The sequence below is a fragment of the Pongo abelii genome, chromosome 9 (assembly GCF_028885655.2).
Source record: "Pongo abelii isolate AG06213 chromosome 9, NHGRI_mPonAbe1-v2.0_pri, whole genome shotgun sequence".
Taxonomy (NCBI): Eukaryota; Metazoa; Chordata; class Mammalia; order Primates; family Hominidae; genus Pongo; species Pongo abelii.
Genome location: NC_071994.2, coordinates 128,563,579 through 128,583,518, shown reverse-complemented (window position 1 = coordinate 128,583,518; position 19,940 = coordinate 128,563,579). Strand labels below are relative to the sequence as shown.

Sequence of the window (19,940 nt, the reverse complement as noted above, 5' to 3'; positions counted from 1 at the left end):
CCCTGGGATCTTGTGAAAATGCAGACTGTGAGTCCTTAGGCCTGAGTGAGCCTCGAGAGCCTGCATTTCTAATCTGCTCCCAGGTGATACGATGCTGCCAGTCCACAGGCCACATTTTGAGTACCAATGCTCCAAATAGAGTATGACAAGCATATGTCATCAGGCTGTCGGGCAGTTTTCAGAGGCCACATTACTCCCTTCCCTCCTTATGCTCCCCACAAAAGCACAAGCCCACTGTACCTTGCCCAGGTTAATTACAGGTGGCTGTGCAGCCTCATCTCCCTATTCCCAGCTTCTCTGGCCACTGGCTGGTCCTGGAAGGTCCTCTCCTACCCCATTTCTCCACCTAGTGGGGTCTCTTACTCAGCCTTTAGGACCAAACTCAAATATTGCCTCTTCTGTGAAGCCTTCCCTGTTGCTCTGACCACGTAGCTCTGGTTTCTTGTTTGCACATCTATCGGTGCCTCGAGAGACAGAGGGAAGAGCCTATACATTGACCCTCCTTCCGCTGGAGTCTGGCACAGCCCCCACATAGGAATAGTAAGGATTCAATAAGAGACCGTAAAGAGGGAAGGGCGGACGGAAGGAGGCCCATCCCACACTGGGGTGGCTAGCTTGACCTTTCTTAGAGTCTCCCTGACAGGTACTGTGACCAGGTCCTGGAGTTCCTTGGGGCCCAAGCCAGAGCTCTCCACCAGCAGGCAGCTGGGCCTGGCCTATGTGTTTCACAGGGCAGGGCACAGGTGCTGTGTTTTGTCCCTCTCCTGGGCCTGGGAGGCCCCTCGTGCCAGGATCCGTGATCAGAGGCCACTGCTCTGGACTCCCAACTGTTGGTATTAGAGGCATTCGGCTTATCTGAGGAACTAAAAATAATGCCGATGAGAATAAGAATAACAGTCCTAATTACCACCATTACCATAAAGGCACTGTCACTGGGGTGGTGGGGGAGAATTCAGAAAGAAATCAATCTTCCTATTCATTAGTCTTGGGTGAATCATTCCACGTGTTACTGGCATTCGCACCTGCTGCAGTGTGTGCCCAGCCAGAGGCGAGCCACACTTGCTGATGCATGTGAACATATCAGCTCCCACAAGGGAATGTGAGCAAGGGTCCAGCCTCAATACTGACTGCGGACTTGGGCACCTCTTCTTAGTGGTTAATGATAACTAAAGTCCCTGTAGGAGCCTCATTCAGGCCTGTTCTCAGGTGACAGCATCTTCCTCCCCAACTATGTACAAGAATGGGAGTTCATCAAGGAGACAGGCATTTCTCTGAGCCCCATCCCACCCTCTGCAACATTCAAGACTCAGCCCTGGATGCGTGGGGCAGATGCAGAATAAGAAGAAACAAGCTGCCTGCCCTCAGCAAACTTCCCTTCTTGGGGAAAAGTACCAGCACCTACAGTCACACGCAATACCTATTGTTTAAAAACAAAGACTACCATGAATCCAAGTGTGGTCCAATAACCAGCTGCATCAGATTCACCTGGAATGCTTTAAAAAATGCATGTCCCTCTTCCTATAGCTTGATCTACTGATTTGTCCTCTTTGAAGATGAAGCCCAAAACCATGTGTTTTAACAAGCTCTCCCTGTGATTTTCATGCCTCCTAAAGTTTGTGGACTGCCAAGTCCTAGAGGGTGCGGTCAGAGGTCCAGTGCTCTGGTGGGCTTGATGGAAGGAAAGCAACAACAGGGCACAGGGTGAGGAGAGGGTCCTGAGGCAGCTGCCTGTTTGGCTGAGCAGAGGGTTTCTGGTACCCATTAGGGGTCATCTCCCTGGTTGAGATAGGAAGTGCTGCCTAGGCCTCCATATCCCTCCCTAGACATTTCCAGAAAGCTAGAGTCACTGTGGCCAGCTGAGGGGTTTCTGGATTGAGTAGAGAGAGAAGGATGCCAAGGGAGAATAGCTATTGGCCGTCATCTCTGTTGAGCCCACCCTTTGGCCTGCATTCGCATCCCTCACAGCTGAGCTGGGCCTGAAGCTGGTTGAGGGCTGTAGACACAGCTGAAGTGTCTCCTACCTGTATACAGCTCGCTTGTCAGCCTCCAGCTGGGCCTGGGGGTCGATGGGGGCACTGGGCACAGGTGTGCTGGCAGCAGCTGAGGGGGCAGAGATGTGGACAGCCTGGGCCTTGGAGGGTGGCTGGGTGGTTGCCGTCATCTGCAGAGAGAAGAAAGCGGAGGTGGTAGTTTAGTATGGCCAGGGTGCTGGTCTCCAGGCTGTAGTGTGAGGTCCGCCTTGGCATGTGCTGTGCCCGGAGGAGAGCATGTGGCCAAGAGAACTGTGAGCACACAAGGAGCATCCATTCGTACGTGCGCTACAGTGGGAAGAAAAGCAGGCTTTCTTCAAATGAGCATGTTCTAGAAAACAATTTCAGGCCATCCAAAACCAGGAGATGCCCAGCACACTCTGAAAAGAGATGACTCTTAGTGCAAATAGGGTAACCCTTGCCCAGAAGTAGAAAAAACAATAGGATGAACCCTTTAAATTGTGCTTATGAGTCATTTGGACCATCATACAGTTGATTTGATGACTTTGAAAAGCAGGAAAACAGGAGCTGAATCAGCTGTCGTTTGGACACAGGTTTATTTATTCCCTTTAATGCAAGCCACAGCCAATGGTCCCAGTGGTTTTGACGGATGACTGAATGGCTCTCCAAATTTGGTTTACCTGGCCACTTCAAGATAAGCGGCTTTAGTGGGCAATGAACAGATTCTTGTTCTTGGCCATAACAAATATTTAGGGCAGGGGTTTTCATAAACTGTGACATGTTTTTGAAGGTGTCCCGAGGCCGGCAATTTTGTACCAACCAGAGCAACTCCTTTTAATATTATCTATTAGATTTTCTATCTAAGGTTTTGTTTAAAGAAATGGTTCAATGGTTTAAATTTTTTTTAAAACCATCGTTATGGAATTTCATGCTTTTTTATTTCCTTCAGTCAAAGAAATCTCTAAAAGTGTGAATGATGATAAGCCTCAACTGTTCTCTTACATCACCCTGTCCATAGCACGATGGTAGCTCTCCCCACATGCGGTGTTGGGCTTCATGTACTTATCTGTCTTCTCCTCTGAGGCCTTGGTCACTCCCTCATCACCAGCTTCCAACTAGCACATACTTAGTAAAAAGGTTTGACGCTTAATAAAAATACTTGCGAAGAAAATGAGTGAGTGAATAAATAATGAATATGCCTTGAAAGAATCAGATATTTTATAGTTGTAAAGTTCATCATATGAATCTAGGTCCCTGCTTTCTGGAAGAAAAAGTATTATACTTCTGTGAATACAAGCATTGCTGGTGCTTATATCCCTAAGACATTTGCATGTCTTCATTTAGATCTTCTCTTCATTTAGATCTCCGCTCAGATGCCACCTCTTTGGAATACCATACAGCCCCTCTGCCTTTTGCTTTATTTTCCTTCATAGCCCTTACCATGATTATATTCTGTATTTATGTGCTTATTGATTTTCTCTTCACTCTCAGCTAAAACGTAAGCTCATGGAGTGATTATAACAGTTGTATTCCTAGGGCCCAGAATAGCCTGGCACTAGTAGGTGTTCAATAAATATTTGTTGAATCAATGTATAGATGAATGATGGGTGGTGAATGAGGTTGAGACTATAAAAGAAATGTACCTGCTTTCCTAGATTGTGTCGTTTATTAGGCAGAAATACCCTTGCCACTGTTAGCTGATCTGGGGGAGCCTTTCCAATCTCAGTGGGTAAAAGGCTGGACATAGCATCATAGTGCCTGGAAGCCAGAAGACAATTGCTTGAGTCCTACCGTTTTCCCCTATTAGCCTTTGACCTTGGGCAAATTCTTTAACTTTCCTAAGCTCCTGTTTTCTCATCAGTAAGCAAATTGGTGACCTTTTGAAATTCATGAGTATTAAGGAGGTGCCATAAGAAAGAAAGTAGAAGCAAATGCTGTTCCAATTTTCAAAATAGAGAAATAAAGTGAATTCTGAAAAAAACTAAAACCCAGTAATCTTCACACTTATCTGGGCCAGATTCATTCCTTCATTCACTAATGCAACTGATCATTTCTTCAGATGCTTCCTGAGTCCCTGCCATGTACCAGGCACTGTGCTGGGCACTGGAGTCACAAAGATGAGAGATTGCTATCAGAAAGCTCAGTTCATGGATCTGACATAACCATTAAGCTTGCAGATCAGGAAAACATGGTGTAAGTGACCTCAGCAAGGTATTTCCCATGATAGCCTGGCAGAAAATGTGGAGAGATGCAGCCTGGTGGACAATTGCATGGATTAGAAAACTACACCCAAGGGATGACAATTAAAGGATAAATGTCAGTTTGGGGCAGGTTTCCAAAAGAGTGTCACATGCTTCCTCCTTATCCTCTTATTCAGCACTTTAATCAGTGATTTAGAGAACGTCTTAAAAAATGCTCAACAAATTTATGAATGCTGTGAAACTGGGATCCTAAAGATCTTTACAGATTTTGGCAAGGGGCTAAATCTGATAAGATTACTCTTCATCTAATAAGTTAAAATTTAACACTTCTAATATTTGGGCCAAGAAAAATCAATATTGAAGTGCAGGGAAGGAGAGACATGGCTTAGTAGCCGTGTTTTAGTTGACAGCTGGCTCAATATATCAAAAGTGTCTGTCAAAAAAAAAATCCAACCTAAACTAATGCTAGCCGAGGATGCGTTAACAGAGGCATTGCTCACAGCACGCAGAAACTTCTGGTCTTGCACCACTCTGATTAAACAAGTACATGAAAGTACATTCAAAGCAGGGTCGGCCAGGATGGTAAAAGGGTTCGGTACTTCGTTGTATGAGGAATATTTGAAGGAACGTGGGATATATAGGCAAGATTTGGGGGGTGGGGGAGAAGGGGAAACATGAGAGCCCCCTTTGAATATCCGAATGAGGAGATTTGATTATATCGGTTCTGTACGACTCGAAGGGCCAAACTACAAGCAATGCATTTGATCTATAACAAGGAGACAACCTAAATAATACCTTTCCAATCCCCCAACTCTTTAAGGCTGGAATGGGCTGCCTCCCTTTCCAGGTGAATTTCCTGCCACCACGGAGGCCAAGCAGAGTCGGACTGACCAGCTGGGCCACCGTGCAGAAGACGGGAGCTTCAGCTGGGTGGCTGGGTTACATGATATCTGAAGCCCTTCCAACTCTGACAGGCTCAGACACCATGAGGGTGTTTTAATAATCACCACCCACCACACAGCGCTGGTGTGAGGCTCAGATTTGACGATGTGTAGTATGTAAAAGTGCTTTGGAAACTCTAGAGCGCTTCACAGATGGAGGAGAGGTTGTTATTATTAAACACGAGATTTCCGGAATGTACTTCTGCCATAAAGCAAGGCATAGCTACATCTGCACAGCTCGTCTGAGGGTGACATGTAGGGGGAACAGTGTGCTCTGCTCTGCCCACTAGGAGTGAGTTTCCTCGTGTCCTTGAAGGAATCCACAAGCGGCTTCTGTTAGCTGAGCTCTTGGGATGAAGAAGGATGAAGGAGGATGAAGTCCCCCTCCTAGGCAGGACTTCAGGGAAAGGTGTGGGGCGAAGGCCCTGGAGGGAAGCTCAGAATAAAATGTAAATCAAAAGTGGTCACTTGCCAGTGTTCCAAGAGGCCCCAGCTGAGAGGCTGTGACTAGCGGAAGTGTGGAAAGAAGACAGCAGAGCTGGTCTGAGGAGGACGATGACTCAAATTTATATAGCTCATGGGGGCCAAGTCAGCAAACTCTGCATTTCCTGCAGGTTTGGAGAATGAGTGTTTATCTCCAAATAGGTTTCTTTTTCTAGCCAGAGACATCCACTTCCCAAGAACTAGAGCTCAAAGGGAGAGGACCTGAAGCTGTCCACAGGGCTTGGGGGCCAGGAGGATGGGGATAGCTTGAAGTAAGTTTTTTGGGGGGAAGTTACTGGGCAGCACAGCCTAAAGAGTAGGCTCAGGTGTGAACCAGGGGCAGGGCGTGGCTATTAAGCAGTGGGCTGAAAAACTGCCTTGTTCTGGCCTGTGAAAGCCAACTGTTAAATTTTCAGAAATTTTGCAAATTGGCTGACATCACATTGAGAGCTTAAAACTGGCCATGGTGGGGGTATTTACACCACGGAAATTGGCAAATGCTGCAAATCAGGGCTTGCCCCTGCCCTCCCCACCCCCACTCCCAGAGAGCAAGTTGTTAAATATTTACTAGCACACCTCTAATTTCAGTTTTTCCCCAAGTAGCTCTCTTCCATTCTTTTTGGTCTGGCACGGGAAGAAACTTGTCTTACCCACTCCAGGAGGCCACTTGGTGCATTCACAGCTGGTCTCAGAACTGGCCACTCCAGATTTGGAGCTTTTCTCCAAGGAGCCCTCAGAGCACTCTGGAGACCCTGCCTTGGCAGCCCGCTAGGGACAGGGACAGGTAGGCCATCAGTGTAGGCATAGAGGACTGTCCCTTTTCAACCAGGGGAAGCTAAGGCACAGAGGAGAGGCAAGGTTGAACAATGTCCTGAGAACTGCCTGGGAGATCAGAAAAGCCTCAGAGAATGGAAAGAGCAGAGGATCCGGCCCTGGATTTGATGCTCTTCTGCCAATTATTAGCTACGTGTTTTGGGACAAGTTTCCTGATCTCTTTGGTTCCCTAATGTGTAAAATGCAGGAGATAATACTCAATCTGCAGGTTGTGCAGATTAATCAAGAGAACCAGACAATGGCTACTGATGGGGCAGGAGGCAGCATTCCCTGGGGAGGCCCCTATGAGACGTGACACTGTGCCAGCACCTACACATGTGCTAATAAAATATTTCTGGGGTGGGTGCAGTGGTTCACGCCTGTAATCCCAGTGCTTTGGGAGGCTGAAGTGGGTTCTGTGCTTCCCATGTCCTCTCTTGGCCTAGGGTTCTTTCTTGGGGCATAAGACCCTGGGGCCATCACCTCCATGCATTTCCCTCCTATAGATGCTATAACCACTGGACTTCTCTCTGCCATCTAGCCAGAACCAGTTCTGCCTTAAGCTTGCAGCTAAGGAAACCCTGCCCAGATTGTTGGTTTGAAGGTTCCTTCTTTTCCCATTCTAAAAAGGAGTGGGAAGAGTCGGGGGTTGTCAAATGTATATGCAGGTGTGTGAAATCCGGGTGGGGCTGAGAGATCCAGCCACGATGGCAGTCTGGCCTTCTACTCATGAAAATGAGTAGGAGATGCTCCCTGGCGTGTTTCAAGGGGTGCTGGGAAGCATCTTACTTGCCCTCACTGACACCCAAAGCCCCCACAGATGCTTCTTTTCTGTTAAGCACCATCTTTTTCCAATTGTAGGGGAAGAGTGACATGTTTTGTTCTAATAAGCTAATAAAATATTTCTGGGCTGGGTGCAGTGGCTTATGCCTATAATCTCAGTGCTCTGGGAGGCTGAAGTGGGAGGATTGTTTGAAGCCAGGAGTTCAAGACCAGCCTGGACAACAAAACAAGAACCCATCTCTGCAAAAAGTAAAATAAATAGGCTGGATGCGGTGGTGTGTGCCTGTAGTCTCAGCTACTCTAGAGGCTGAGGCAGGAGGATTGCTTGAGTCCAGAAAGTCGAGGCTGCAGTGAACTACGGTCGTACCACTGTGCTCCAGCCTGGGAGACAGAGTGAGACCCTGTCTCTAAAAAACAAAAAAAGAAAAAGAAAAAAACCATGTGGGCTTTCATGTTTCACAATAATCCTGTGCAGTAGGTTATCGTCATCTCCATTTCACAGATGAGAAAACAGAAGCCCACAGAGGGCCTTCTGACTAATCCCACTACATGAATTGGAGCATTTAATTACTTTTCTTTGAAGAGGAGAATGGGAAGATTTTCCCCCCTCTGTGAAAAAAGAGGCAGGAGGTGTAGGGGGCTCAAATTAGAATGCACTTCACTCCCCCTCTGCACGTGTTCTAAGTCTCCATCTAGTCCACCCCATCCTCACTGCTGGTCCCAGTTTGTTCCTCTCCCTCAACAAACCTCTCCCCTACGAGTTCAAATCATTCTCCCAACAATGATCGTGCCAGAAACAGTTCTCCCATGTGGAACCCACGTAGGAAGGCACAGCTGGTTTATTAATCGAAGGTGGCTCACTGCTGGGTCAACTTTTCTCCGAGGCTATGAGGAGCCTGGAGGCCAAGAGCCTAGAGGAAACCTGCCTGCAGGGGCTTCAAGCCAGAATTCTGGAGCCCGGAGGCCCAAAATGCGTTCAGCTGCTGCCTCCTGCCAACTTCCCTTCAGACTTCTTCTCTTGCTCATGGGAAGTGGGAGCAGATGGTTTAGAAGTGGGGCTGACACCAAGGTCTTTCCAGCATCCATAGAAGATGGGGTGGGGGAAGTGGGGTGGGATAGCATTAGGAGATATACCTAATGTAAATGATGAGTTAATGGGTGCAGCACACCAACATGGCACATGTATACATATGTAACAAACCTGCACGTTGTGCACATGTACCCTAGAACTTAAAGTATAATGAAAGAAATAAATAAATAAAGTCAAAAAAATAAAAAAAAAAAAAAGAAGATGGTTGGCGTTGGGGAGAGCAGAAGCGTGGGTTTCAGATAGAACTAGTTTTGAATCCCACTCTTACCACTTACAGCCTTAAAGATGGAACTTTACCTTCTGGGGTTTCAGGTTCCTCATCTGAAAAATAGGCGAGGTGCTTCCTACCTCCCACCGCCATGATGGGGATGGCTGTCTCCTCCAGTGGATGATGGCAGAGCAACCGGAACCGGGCCAGGCTCCTCTACCCCAGGCCTGCGTGGCCCTCAGCATGCCGCTGTGACCTGTCTGCTCACTCGCCTCCCTCCCTCACTAGACTGTAGGATCCTTGAGGGCAGGACCAGGGCTTTTCTGTTTACTGTCGTAGCCTCAGTGTCTGGTAGAGAGAGTATCTGAAATATCTGTTGAATCAGGAATGACTGGTATGGAGTGGGCAGGTCCGATTGAATGCTACCATTTTAGCTGCAGATTTACCTCCTTGACCCTGAATCCTCAGGCCACAAAAGAGAAGTCTACAGTTCCTGACCACATAACTGACTGGGGGGAATTTGGTGTCCAGCCCAGAGCTGGAGACAATGGGACAGAGCACGATGTGCTGGGATGAATCCCTTCTTTGTATTTGGCTCTCTCCTGCCTGTGTGATTTGGGCAAGTTACTCAACCTTTTTCAACCAGGGTCCTCATCTATAAAATGGGAATAATTATACTCAAGGTACAGGGTGTTCAGAATTAAATGAGACAATTATATGCAAAGTAGCTGGCACTCAGTAGCTATTCAGCATATGGCAGTTATTGTTAATATAATCCACACACCCTACAGCCCACACCCTGAGAGCTGGCTGCTGTTGTTTCTCTCATGTGGGCTGCCCTGGGGGTCCTACCAGTATGGGTGCCACCCCTGCTGAAGAAACCCATTCTGCATAAGCTCCCTGGGAGGTAGGCAAGTGTGAATTCAAGTGCAGGAACAGGGGGCCCCTGGTGTCACAGAAGGTTACATTATGTGTTACCAGCTTGGAATTGAGTGGCATGCCCAAGGCAAGGACTCAGTTCCTCTGAGCCTCAGTTTCCCCATCAGGTAAAAATGGAGCTATTAATATCTCTTCCCAGGGCTACTGTGAGACCATATGTGAGGGTGCATTGCAAGCAGCAGATGCCCCGCAAACCTTGGTTTCTAAGCAATTCTAATGCTTCCTTTTGCTAGATTTCTCCTCTGAATCAAATCCAAATTTCACCCCCTGTTCAGATCCGGCCCCAGTGCCCCGACACCTCCTATGCCCCCCACCCCACCTCCTCTGCATACAGTCTTGCTTGTTATGACTATTAAACCCCCACACACCTCCCACAGGGCCTCTTTCTGAAAACGCTGAACACCCAAGCCTTCACCTTCTCAGCACAGACACTCCTTTTTTTCCTTTTTCTTTTTTTTTTTTGAGATGGAGTTTCGCTCTTGTTGCCCAGGCTGGAGTGCAATGGCACCATCTCGGCTCACCGTAACCTCCCCCTCCCGGATTCAAGCGATTTTCCTGCTTCAGCCTCCTGAATAGCTAGGATTACACCGGGCATGGTGGCTCATGCCTGTAATCCCAGCACTTTGGGAGGCCGAGGCGGGCAGATCACCTGAGGTCAGGAGTTCGAGACCAGCCTGACCAACACGGAGAAACTCTATCACTACTAAAAATATTTAAAAAGCACAGACACTCCTTCTAAGAGGACATCCCTCTTCTGAGCCCTCCACCTGACATGGCAGAGTAGGTGCCAGCCAGCCCCAGGAGGGCCCCCTTGGGCTGCCAAAACCTTGTGTTCTGGCCCCCTGGGGCTGCCCAGGCCTAGCCCTCAAGGGGCCGCTGAGGCTTCAGGCGGGCCCAGCAGGGCTGGCACTCCCTCCAGTTTGGGGCAAGCCGGGTATGGGATCAGTTTCCTCACAACCAGGAGAGAAGCCAAGGACCTGGGAAGAGGTCAGGGCTTGAGGTCACTTGGTAAACATCAAGTTTGGCCGTAACAGGTAGGAGGCAACAGGGGACATGAACAATGCTGGGGGGCACAGAGTCCAGGGCGCTCCAGACCTAGGCCTGCTCAGGCTTGTTGGAGTACAGGGATATGTCCAGTTTAAAGACATGGGTGGCTCAAGCAGGCAGAGAGAGAGGTCACTGTGCACAAAGAGAAGAAAGGCCCAGAAGAAAACAAAAAAGAAGAGTCTGTTTTGATGAGTCAAAGCAAGGGAAGATGGGTCCCAATATGGTCCCTGGGGTGTTGCCCCTGGAGCAGAGGGACCCTTCGCTTACAGTCACAGAAAAAGCTTAGGGGAACTGAAAGCTGCCCACGGATCTGCAGCCTTGTCACCTGCACAGCCCTCCTCCCCTTACCCTATCGCCTCATACCTACCCTTGGTTGCCTGAGCGCACCCGATGGTGTCCACCTTCCTGCCTTTCCGATGGTGTCCACCTTCCTGCCTTTGCTCCCACAGTTGCCTCAGCGGGGACTGTCCTTATGTCTCCCACAGCCTGCCTTCCACCCAGCTGCAGCTTCAACTCTTCCAAGAAGCCTTTCCTGCTTCTCCTCCCTCCCCAGGCCCCGGAATACTGGACTCCTGCCTCATCTGAACAGACCCCAACACCGGCAACACCAGGCCCTTTGCCTGTCTCATCAGCGGGCTGGTCTCCCAGCTCCCATGCCTGCCCGCGGTGTACTCCCACGTGTTAAATGACTGAAGGATGACCCGAAGGAGGCAATGACTGAGTGATGCGTTAAAGGCCTCAGGGATCCCAAAGCCTGGGAGAGGCCAAAGAAGGCCCCTCAAAATATTCCCCAAACCAATTAGCCCAGGGAGAGGAAGGGCCGGCATCAGAGCCGGACAGTCCAATGTAGCTCAAAGAGGCTCTCAGAACAGCAGGCCTCGGTCACCTCCATTCTGATCCCAGGCCAAGTGGACAGAACAGACCACAGAAGAGTTACTCAGTGGTGTACAATGGGGGTTTCAGTTAGTTAATTAATTTTAAAAGGGTTTGTAAGTGGTGGTTCACACAATGTGACTCATGGAACATTCACTGCCCCTAACTGCATTTCCTGGGCTGTCACTGACAGCAGGCTAAGAAGAGGAAAGCTGTGGACTCCACTTCCCAGCTTTGTGCATTTTCCTGGGAACTGATGGCCCCCTGCCCATCCCATCGCTTCCCTCTGGAAGATCCTTCCCTTTTGTAATAGTCCCAAACCAGTGATTTCCAACAGGTCCTTCAGAGGGCACACCAGAATCCCTGTGTGTGCACATCTCTGTGTGTGCGTGTGTGTAAGGGGGTGTTCATATCTGGTAAAACCTATTTGACATGCCTATTATGTTCTTAATAAAAAGTAATTAAGGTTCAATCCCATCTGGGCTGCTGGAAATGTGCAGGTGATCGAGTGAAGAATGAAGTTGGGGTGTGGGTGAAAAGGGGCTGAGGAACACCACTGTACTTTTTGTTCCCACACTCTCAACAGTCTAGTGAGGCAGGGAGGGCAGAGTTATTCTCATTTTATGAATGCAGAAACTAAGGCCCCACATGGACTCTAAGCTCCAAGAGGACAGGAACTCCATTGATTTTGCACCCCAGTACACAGCACAATGTCCGCGTGGCCCACAGGTCACACTCAATGTTTATCGAATGGATGAGTGGATGAAAGAAACAGCTCTGAAATTACTTGCCTAAATTTGTATAATTCATCAGCAGTGGAGCTGATAAATTACACAAATTCTTATTACGAGTCCTGATTCCTGAATTTCTACAAGGTTGAGTCATTCCACCCTCCTCTTCAGATCACAGACTTCAAGAACAGCAAGTATCCTGGGGACCTAACTCACCCACCTGCCTCCTGCCAGGCCGCACAGACACCAAAGCTTTCCGAAGACCAACTAAGACCAAAGGCGCGAGAAAGGGAGGCGGAGCATGTAAGGTCCTCCCCAGACCCGCTGCTGACTTGGATCACCTGTCCCCTGATTTATTTTAGGCTTTGTATCCCAGGGCCATTAACTATTTTTGTAGCTGTTTAGGGCATTCGTTTATTCTGCCTGGGGACAAGGGAGTAGACAATAAAATCTCTGTTTTTGGTAAATATCAGAATATAGTAAGTTCATCAAATAAAATACCTAGACCAGGCCAGTAGAGTGTTTCTTCCTAAGCTTTAAAGCCATGCTGACAGCCCACCATCTCCTGCATGGGCATAAAGGCCCCACAGTTGGACCTGGAGGTTGTTTTTGCCTTTTACACAATGAAGAGTCCAGGTCTTGAGTGAGTTGGAGTTCAGGGATATGTTCAGCTTAAAGACATGGGTGTGCCAAGCAGGCAGAGAGAGAGGTCACTGCGCACAAAGAGAAGAAAGGCCCAGCAGAAAAGAAAAAAGAAAGAGAAGAGTCTGTTTTGGTGAGTCGAAGCAAGGGAAGGTGGGTCCTCATATGGTCCCTGGGGTGTTGCCCCCAGGGGCAGAGGGAGCTATCAATCACCATCACAGAAAAGGCTTAGGGGAACTTTCAAAGCTGCTGAATTAACTCTATTGCTGCAAAGCAAATGTGTTTCACAGGCAGCTGAGCAGAGGGCCCTGCAAGGCGGGGGGCTCCAGCCCTTAAAGAGATGAGAGGAATGTAAAGCGAGTGTGAAAACATCTGAACCCGCTTCTGCCTGTCACAGCTGCGTGGCCTGGATGGAGGCCATTCACAGCCAGGGGCCCCAGCCACCCCCTTTTGCCTCCAGTTAATTAAACCAGCATGGGGATCCTAATGACTGATCAAAGCCCATCCAGCTTCCCCAGGATATCTGCTTCCCCTGGCTCCACCTGGAGTGGGGATGGTGCTAGGACAGGGAGGGAAAGAAGGTGCCCAGAGAGACAGGTCCGGCTTCCTCAGTGTGGCTGGCCCAGCCTTAGCCTTCCTCTTGCAGGGTAAGTGAGACAATGTTGTCTTGACCCCAGATCTCTGAGTGCCGTGTCCTGGAGTCCCAGACACCATTCTCCCCAGTCTGAGGGATGCTGGAGGATTGGGGTGAGGGGAATAGGAGGGACGCAGCTTTTGCAAAGGGGCCTCAAGCAAACACTTGACTTCCTGCCGAAGTGAGCCTCACAAACTGGACCTCGACTATGAGTTCTAACTGCCTGTCTTTTCTCCCTCTGTTCAAAAATGAGGCTGCATCCTTGGTGAACTTCCCAAACCCTTTCAATGCCACTCATCATCAAGTCATGCTACGTAAGCCCCTAGCTACCTACCCATCAGTTTGTTCCTAAACTATCCATTGAGTTTAGTTCCACATCGACAGGGGCTGTGCCTAGTGGGTCAGACTAGGATCTACCAGGATTTCTGCTTTCTAGTCCAATGCTCATGCAGCTGACATGCCAGGCACACGCAGACTGAAGCATACTAAACATTGAATACATACTCAAATAGACCAGATACAATATTTGTCTTGCTAATAAGCCAAGGGCAAAGATATTTGTGGAACGGTAGGTATGTGTCTGTGTTTGAGGAAAAGTTGTCGGGGTGGGGAGGGTGCTGAGAGTGAGAGTGTATTTTGTGTGGGAAGGTGAAGGGAGTGAAGTGGTTGCCTTTGCTAGTGAACCTGGATGGCTCCCCGGAGTGGCTGATGGAGCTATAAAAGTGAGAACTTCGCTTGGTGGGTGATATTGCATATGGGTGTTACAGGAAGGTCTCGAGTGACATTTCTGAGAGTACACGAATGAGAGGTATTTGCCTAGAAGGAGTGACAGGATGGTTGTGTGTTCCCAAGAAAATTCTGGGACAGAGGCTGGAGTGACACTTGCTGGGATTCTAAGCAAGGCAGGAGAGGAGAGAAATAGTAGCAAATGGAAGGGTCAGTGGGGATGCTGGGGCAGTGGGAGGAGGGGGCTGTGAAAGTCCAGCTGACAGCCAGGCCCACTATGGCAGAGATACAGAACAGAAGCAGGGTGATGTTGGAATCAACACAACGCACTGAACTGAGGATCACACACCTAGTTCACATCCAGGTCTCTCTAGAGACAGTGTGGTCATTAGGCAATCATTGTAGAGTTCCACTACCCCCATGACTTATCCCTACCTCTTCAGGGCATAAAGTGAGGGTCTGCATCAAGAACCCAATTACAGCATGCTGGAATTGGGGTCCTGTAGTTAAGACAGTAGAGGGCGCTGCTACTCTGGCAGAATTTAGCAGGAAGAGGAAGTAGGTCACAGGGAGGGTTCCACTGGGTTGTTGCTTTTGCACTTTCTTTCTTTCTTTCTTTCTTTTTTTTTTTTTTTTGAGATAGAGTCTCACTCTGTCACCCAGGCTGGAGTGCAGTGGCGCAATCTTGGCTCACTGCAAACTCCGCCTCCCAGGTTCAAGCCATTCTCTTGCCTCAGCCTCCCAAGTAGCTGGTACTACAGGCATGTGTCACCATGTCTGGCTACTTTTTGTATTTTTAGTAGAGACAGAGAGTTTGACCGTGTTGGCCAAGCTGGTCTCGAACTCCTGACCTCAGGCAATCTGCCCACCTCAGCCTCCCAAAGTGCTGGTATTACAGGCATGAACCACCGTGCCCAGCCCGCTTTTGCACTTTCTAAACATACAGTCATCCTTCAGTGCACAATCAACAGAGAGTGGCGGCCTTACAAGCAATCACAAAGTTTCTCCAGGATGGACTGCAACAGAACTGAGGGGCTAGAAGCCACTTAGCCATCGTATCACTTGGCTTGTGCCCAAATAGCACGAGGCCATAACAGTGAATGCTTCTCTTCTAAAATGGGAAGAAAAAAAAAGCCTCCCTCATTTTTAATAACTTTATTCCCCAAACTTCAAAAATGAAATTGCCAAGTTAAGAACTTGCCTTGAAAAAAAATTCTAATTTATTATAAAGAAGGTCCGGGGCTTGGGAATTTTTTAATGCAGATTCCTAATTTTCCAAAGTGAGATTCTCCTGTGCATTTGAATAGATTATGCTCGGTATTGCTAGCCCTTAGCACAACGGGAACATTATTAAAATGATCGCATGGGTCTCAGAGGAAGGGCTCTGCGTCTCACTTCCTTTTCCATTTGGGGGACTTCATATCAGAGACTGTCCATTTGTTGCCTGTGGAAGAAACTGGGTTTCTGAAGAGGTGATGGAGAGGTGTGCTCAGCTGCCCAGGTTGTGAGGAAACAAGTCATACGTGGTCCAAAAGTAATGAGATTAGACCTAAAGGAATGAGGAGGGAGTGGGCCTTGTTTCCTGAGAGCTCTGCTTTGGACAGGATTCCTTGGTGTGCCTGACCCATGTTCCCATCAGGCCCTGCTTCCCTGAAGATGTGGAGTCTCAGAGAGCGGCTGGTTCTTGGGGATATGAGCATTCTGAAGGGAAATGCAGCAGTCTCCCCCTAGGAAGCTGGGGTCCATATCTCAAAAAGATAAAGGGAAGAAGTTAGGGGTTCAATGCAAGTTTGTAGAAAGTGCCAGCAGCCAGGCATGCATGGAAGAGCTGTTCCTACAAGGGAGCCCCTCCTAGAAGTCTGAAAGAGTGGGTATAAGGCCCTCAAATACCAGCACTCTCTGGAGAGAACAGCCTTTCCCCCTAGAGTCAGAAGCCTTTGTTCTGGGGGCATCCCCCAGCTCCCCCATCCCTCCCACTCCACCCCTGCCCTAGCTCCTCTCCCTTAGCCCCACATCCTGCTCAGTTTCCTTGGGAACCAGCTCAGCTTGGGGAAGGCTAATGGCAATCTGGGCATAGCCTAGTGGCTTTATCAAGGCCATAAAGACCCTGACACCTTGACCTGGTCAGTTCACCATGGACACTGATGCTTCTCATCAGATATTTCACTCATGGATTGCCAGGGTTACAAATAGATGGCAGCTTCCCCAGGGAAAATTATTCCTTTGCTCTAAATGTGAAGATTTTAAATGGTGACATTCTGGCGGATCCTCAGAGAGGAGAGCCTTCGGGCAGTGCCTGTGTCTGGCTTCTGTCTCAGACCTTAGATATGGAAGTGGAGACTCCTTTCTTCCTCACAAAGGCTAGAGCAGCTCACTGGTGACTTCTGGGGGGCTGAGCACCTTAGGGCTGCAGCCCACCTCCATCCATCCCTTGATAGCTGGGATTTATTAATCCAGCTGTATGCTGATCATTAAATTAGGCTTCTGGATTGGCATTCAACACAGGCCCTTGCTGCAGCTCTCCTGCTAATCCCTGCCAAACAAAACTTCTCCCAGCTCCCCAGGCAGTCAAAACACGGAGGGGTGGGTGAGAGGGAAGCGGCCACCATCAGTCATGCCAACACAGTGTTCTCTGACCTCTCAGCCCTGCCCTGGTCTATCTTTGAGTCTTGGGTATGGAGGTATGGGCCTTGGCAGCTACCACCTGCTAAATACAGGAAGGGTCTCCATCTCTGTTTCCCATTCTGACTGGAGAGAGAATCCAGTCACAAAACAAGTGGAGCCCACGTTCCCACCACTTAATCGATACGTGGGTGTCGATGTGTGCTGGCTGAGTGGAGTGGGAATGGGTCTGCTGCTATTGAAGAAGGATAATCTTGCCCCTATTCTGGCCCCTAGCTTCTCCTTCTCTCACTTCTTTCTTGGGAGGCAAAAGGTTCCCATCAGTTGAGGTCTCCTTCTGAACTTTGTCTCGGGAGCTGAAACTACAGAGGGAAGGGACTTGACATAGTGTTGGATGCCTGGAAGCTTTCAAATACAGGAGCCATGTAAAGGCCAAGTTCAACCCTGTGGCTTATTCATGGAAGCTACTGGCATGAGCAGAGGGCTCGCTGAGGATGGGGTTAGGCTGGGAGAGCTGGGGAAGTAATATGATTTGATATGTGGGAGTGGGGCCGTAGACATGTACTCAGAGATTGGAGAAGGACCAGGGCTTTTGGACCTTCAAGGGCAGAGCAAAGGTGTTCCATATGCTGGGTACGCTAGAAAGAGGCCCCACAGCATCTGGTAATCTCCCGGAGGATGACAATGATGTATAAAGCAGCTACTATATGCTCCCACTAGGCTGGGGGCATCAGGGCCATAGTGGACACAAGCCTGGCATCTGCATCTTAAGACCCTTTTCATGCTGCACAAATCTTCCGTGTGGCCCACGAGAACCACTGTGTTTGAAAATGCCAATGAGGGATGGCAGAGGAGGGCAGAGAGTCGCTGCTGGAGGAGTGCAGATGGTAGCCTGCCCACAGCACCTGGCGGGCACCTGCTGCACATGGGTGAATGTGTGGATGGACATTCTAGCTGGGTGCATTTCACATCACAGGTGCCCAATAAATAATTCTTGAATTTATATTGACAGGAGAGTGTGAAGGGAAGGGTCAGAGAATGAAGGCTTCTGTGAAAGCACAGACAAAAAACTCAAAGTTTCCAAAGAACCAAGGGTGGACAAGAGGAGCACCTGGGGGAAGCAAAAAGGAAAAGCGGCTGGTCTAAAGGATGTAGGAGGGCAGCCCCCACAAGCTGGGCAGGCTTCCAGGAGGAGAAGGGCAGACAGCATGAAGACAGCGAGAAGGCACTGCTGAGGAGGGGCCTGTTGCAGGAGTGGCAATCGGGGTGGGAAGTGCAGAAGATCTTGAGGGGCGGCTGTGTCTGAGCTGAGGGATGGAAGCTGGGGACCAGAAGGAAAGGGTTGCGGGGATACAGAAAGAATCTTGGCTTTTTAAAAGTAGAAGCCCAGAAGAGTTCTGAAGAGAACAGAGATTCTCCCAATAGGCAGGCAGAGGAGGACAAAAGGGCCCAAGTGACCCGAGAATGGGGGGCCTGGCACTCAGAAGCCTCTGAGTGTGAAGTTTCTCAAACACCCAGAGGGCGGTTCCGCTCACATCTGGTACCTGGGTCTCCCCAAATGTGGATTTTGCCCCAGTCACAACAAAGGGGTTTGGCTGCACTTGTCTGCTGTCTGAAGGATGGGGTGGGGGGACAGGACTGTGACCACTAATCTAGCTTCCAGTCCTGGGGTCTGAACCTGGTGACGGCCCTCGGGGTCTGTGTTTGCAGGGCTCTCGCTCCCCAGGCTGACGGGAAAGAGCCCGGAGTGCCGCCAGGACGTGATTGCGGGAGGCCTGGCTCAGCCCGTCGGCCCCTGGAGTATCCCAGCCTGCAGCTGGGGCTCTAAGGCCACCACACGCCCTCCCCCGTGGTGGGAGGCAGCGGCCCCTGCGCACTCACCTGTGGGCTGTCCTGGTAGGGTGGGGGCGGGACATTCTGCGTGGCCATCATCGTCAGAGCGGGGGCTGGGGAGGCATGTTGCATCATGGGATTGATTCACATGGAGGACCTGTGGGCAGGAGAAAGGGGGCCGCACCGTTAACACTGCTGAGCAGGCCCGCCCTGGGCACCCAGCAGCTCCCTGTGTCCCCCGCTGGGCCACCTGGGCCGGCTGGATGCAGCAAGGGTTGCACGCCCTTCAGGGCAACAAATGAGAGCTAAGGAAGAGGCCTGGGTGGGGAGGGGCTTGCTGTGCTATTTTGACTTGAAAGAAACAATATTCAAATCATATGTAAAACAACTGGTACCCCTGCAGCGGCGCTTTGTTCGGCATCAGCTCCGGCCCGTTGTGCGTGTGGGGAGGGGGCATGAAGAGGGAAGGGGCCTGCCTGGTAGCAGCACCGGGGGACTGGAGGCCATTTGGATACCCCTCCTTCCCCAGGAGGACCCTGAGTTCCAGCCTGATAAGGGTGCTCCTGGCCCCGCTGTTTCCCAGGCTTTCTGGAGCAGCCACAGCGCGCACAGGGGCAGGAGGGCCTCAGGCCAGCTACGGGACTCCAGGGTTCCCAAGTGCCAAGCTCGCCCCTCCCCAGGGCTCACCACACGGGGCCTGGACCCGTCCTCAGACTGTAGCCCCAGGGTGGCTGCCTGGAGGCCTTGGGGAACGGAAAGAGGCAGGGAATGCCGGTCTACTTCTGTACGTTCCCAGGCTCGGGCTTGTGACTACAGGCGTGTCCACAGATGTGCCTGCATATCCTATTAAGGAGGACTTTCCTCAGTCTTGGTTCAGTACGGTCACTGGAATGTGGGGGTGCCAGAAGAGCTATTAGAGCCAAATGGGCTATCTGCCTCTTTGGCTGGTAGAAGACAGAGGCCAAGGGTGACTTGTGTATGGGAGGGCAGGGGTTGTGGGACTTGTTGGTGAAGCTGGGATGGAAGCAGCACCTCCAGATTCCCAGCTCTGGGTCTGCTCCACTGTTGCCCCCATCCTTTCCCCATCACCAGTAAGCAGGCGAGCTGCCCCCATGAAGCCTCAAGATTTCCTCTTGAACTAGGATGTGGTGCTATAAGTGGAGACAGCCCGGCTGTGCCACCCAAGGAAACAGAATGCCCAGAGAGCTGTTGTGCTACAGTAGATGCTCTGAAATATTTAGATCTAGAAGCCACAGGCTAGTTGCCTGATACAGGGCTGTCCACTGTAGGGTAGGAGGTTGTTAAGAGCCTCTGTGGAGTGCAGGACGTGTCCTTCTCCTGGGTGGAGGGCACTGTTGGTCTAGAAATCTCTGTGAGCACAGC

General features: G+C 50.0%; 1 protein-coding gene across 1 annotated transcript in view; it reads right to left on the bottom strand.

Annotated features, from left to right (window-relative positions):
• Positions 1-19,940, bottom strand: part of PKNOX2 (PBX/knotted 1 homeobox 2) — a gene marked incomplete at its 5' end in the record, with an annotated part of 196,156 nt that overhangs the window by 62,926 nt on the left and 113,290 nt on the right. The window contains 2 exon segments of the mRNA NM_001134095.1: positions 2,022-2,161; positions 18,606-18,714. Coding sequence (NP_001127567.1) covers positions 2,022-2,161; positions 18,606-18,692 — 227 coding nt within the window.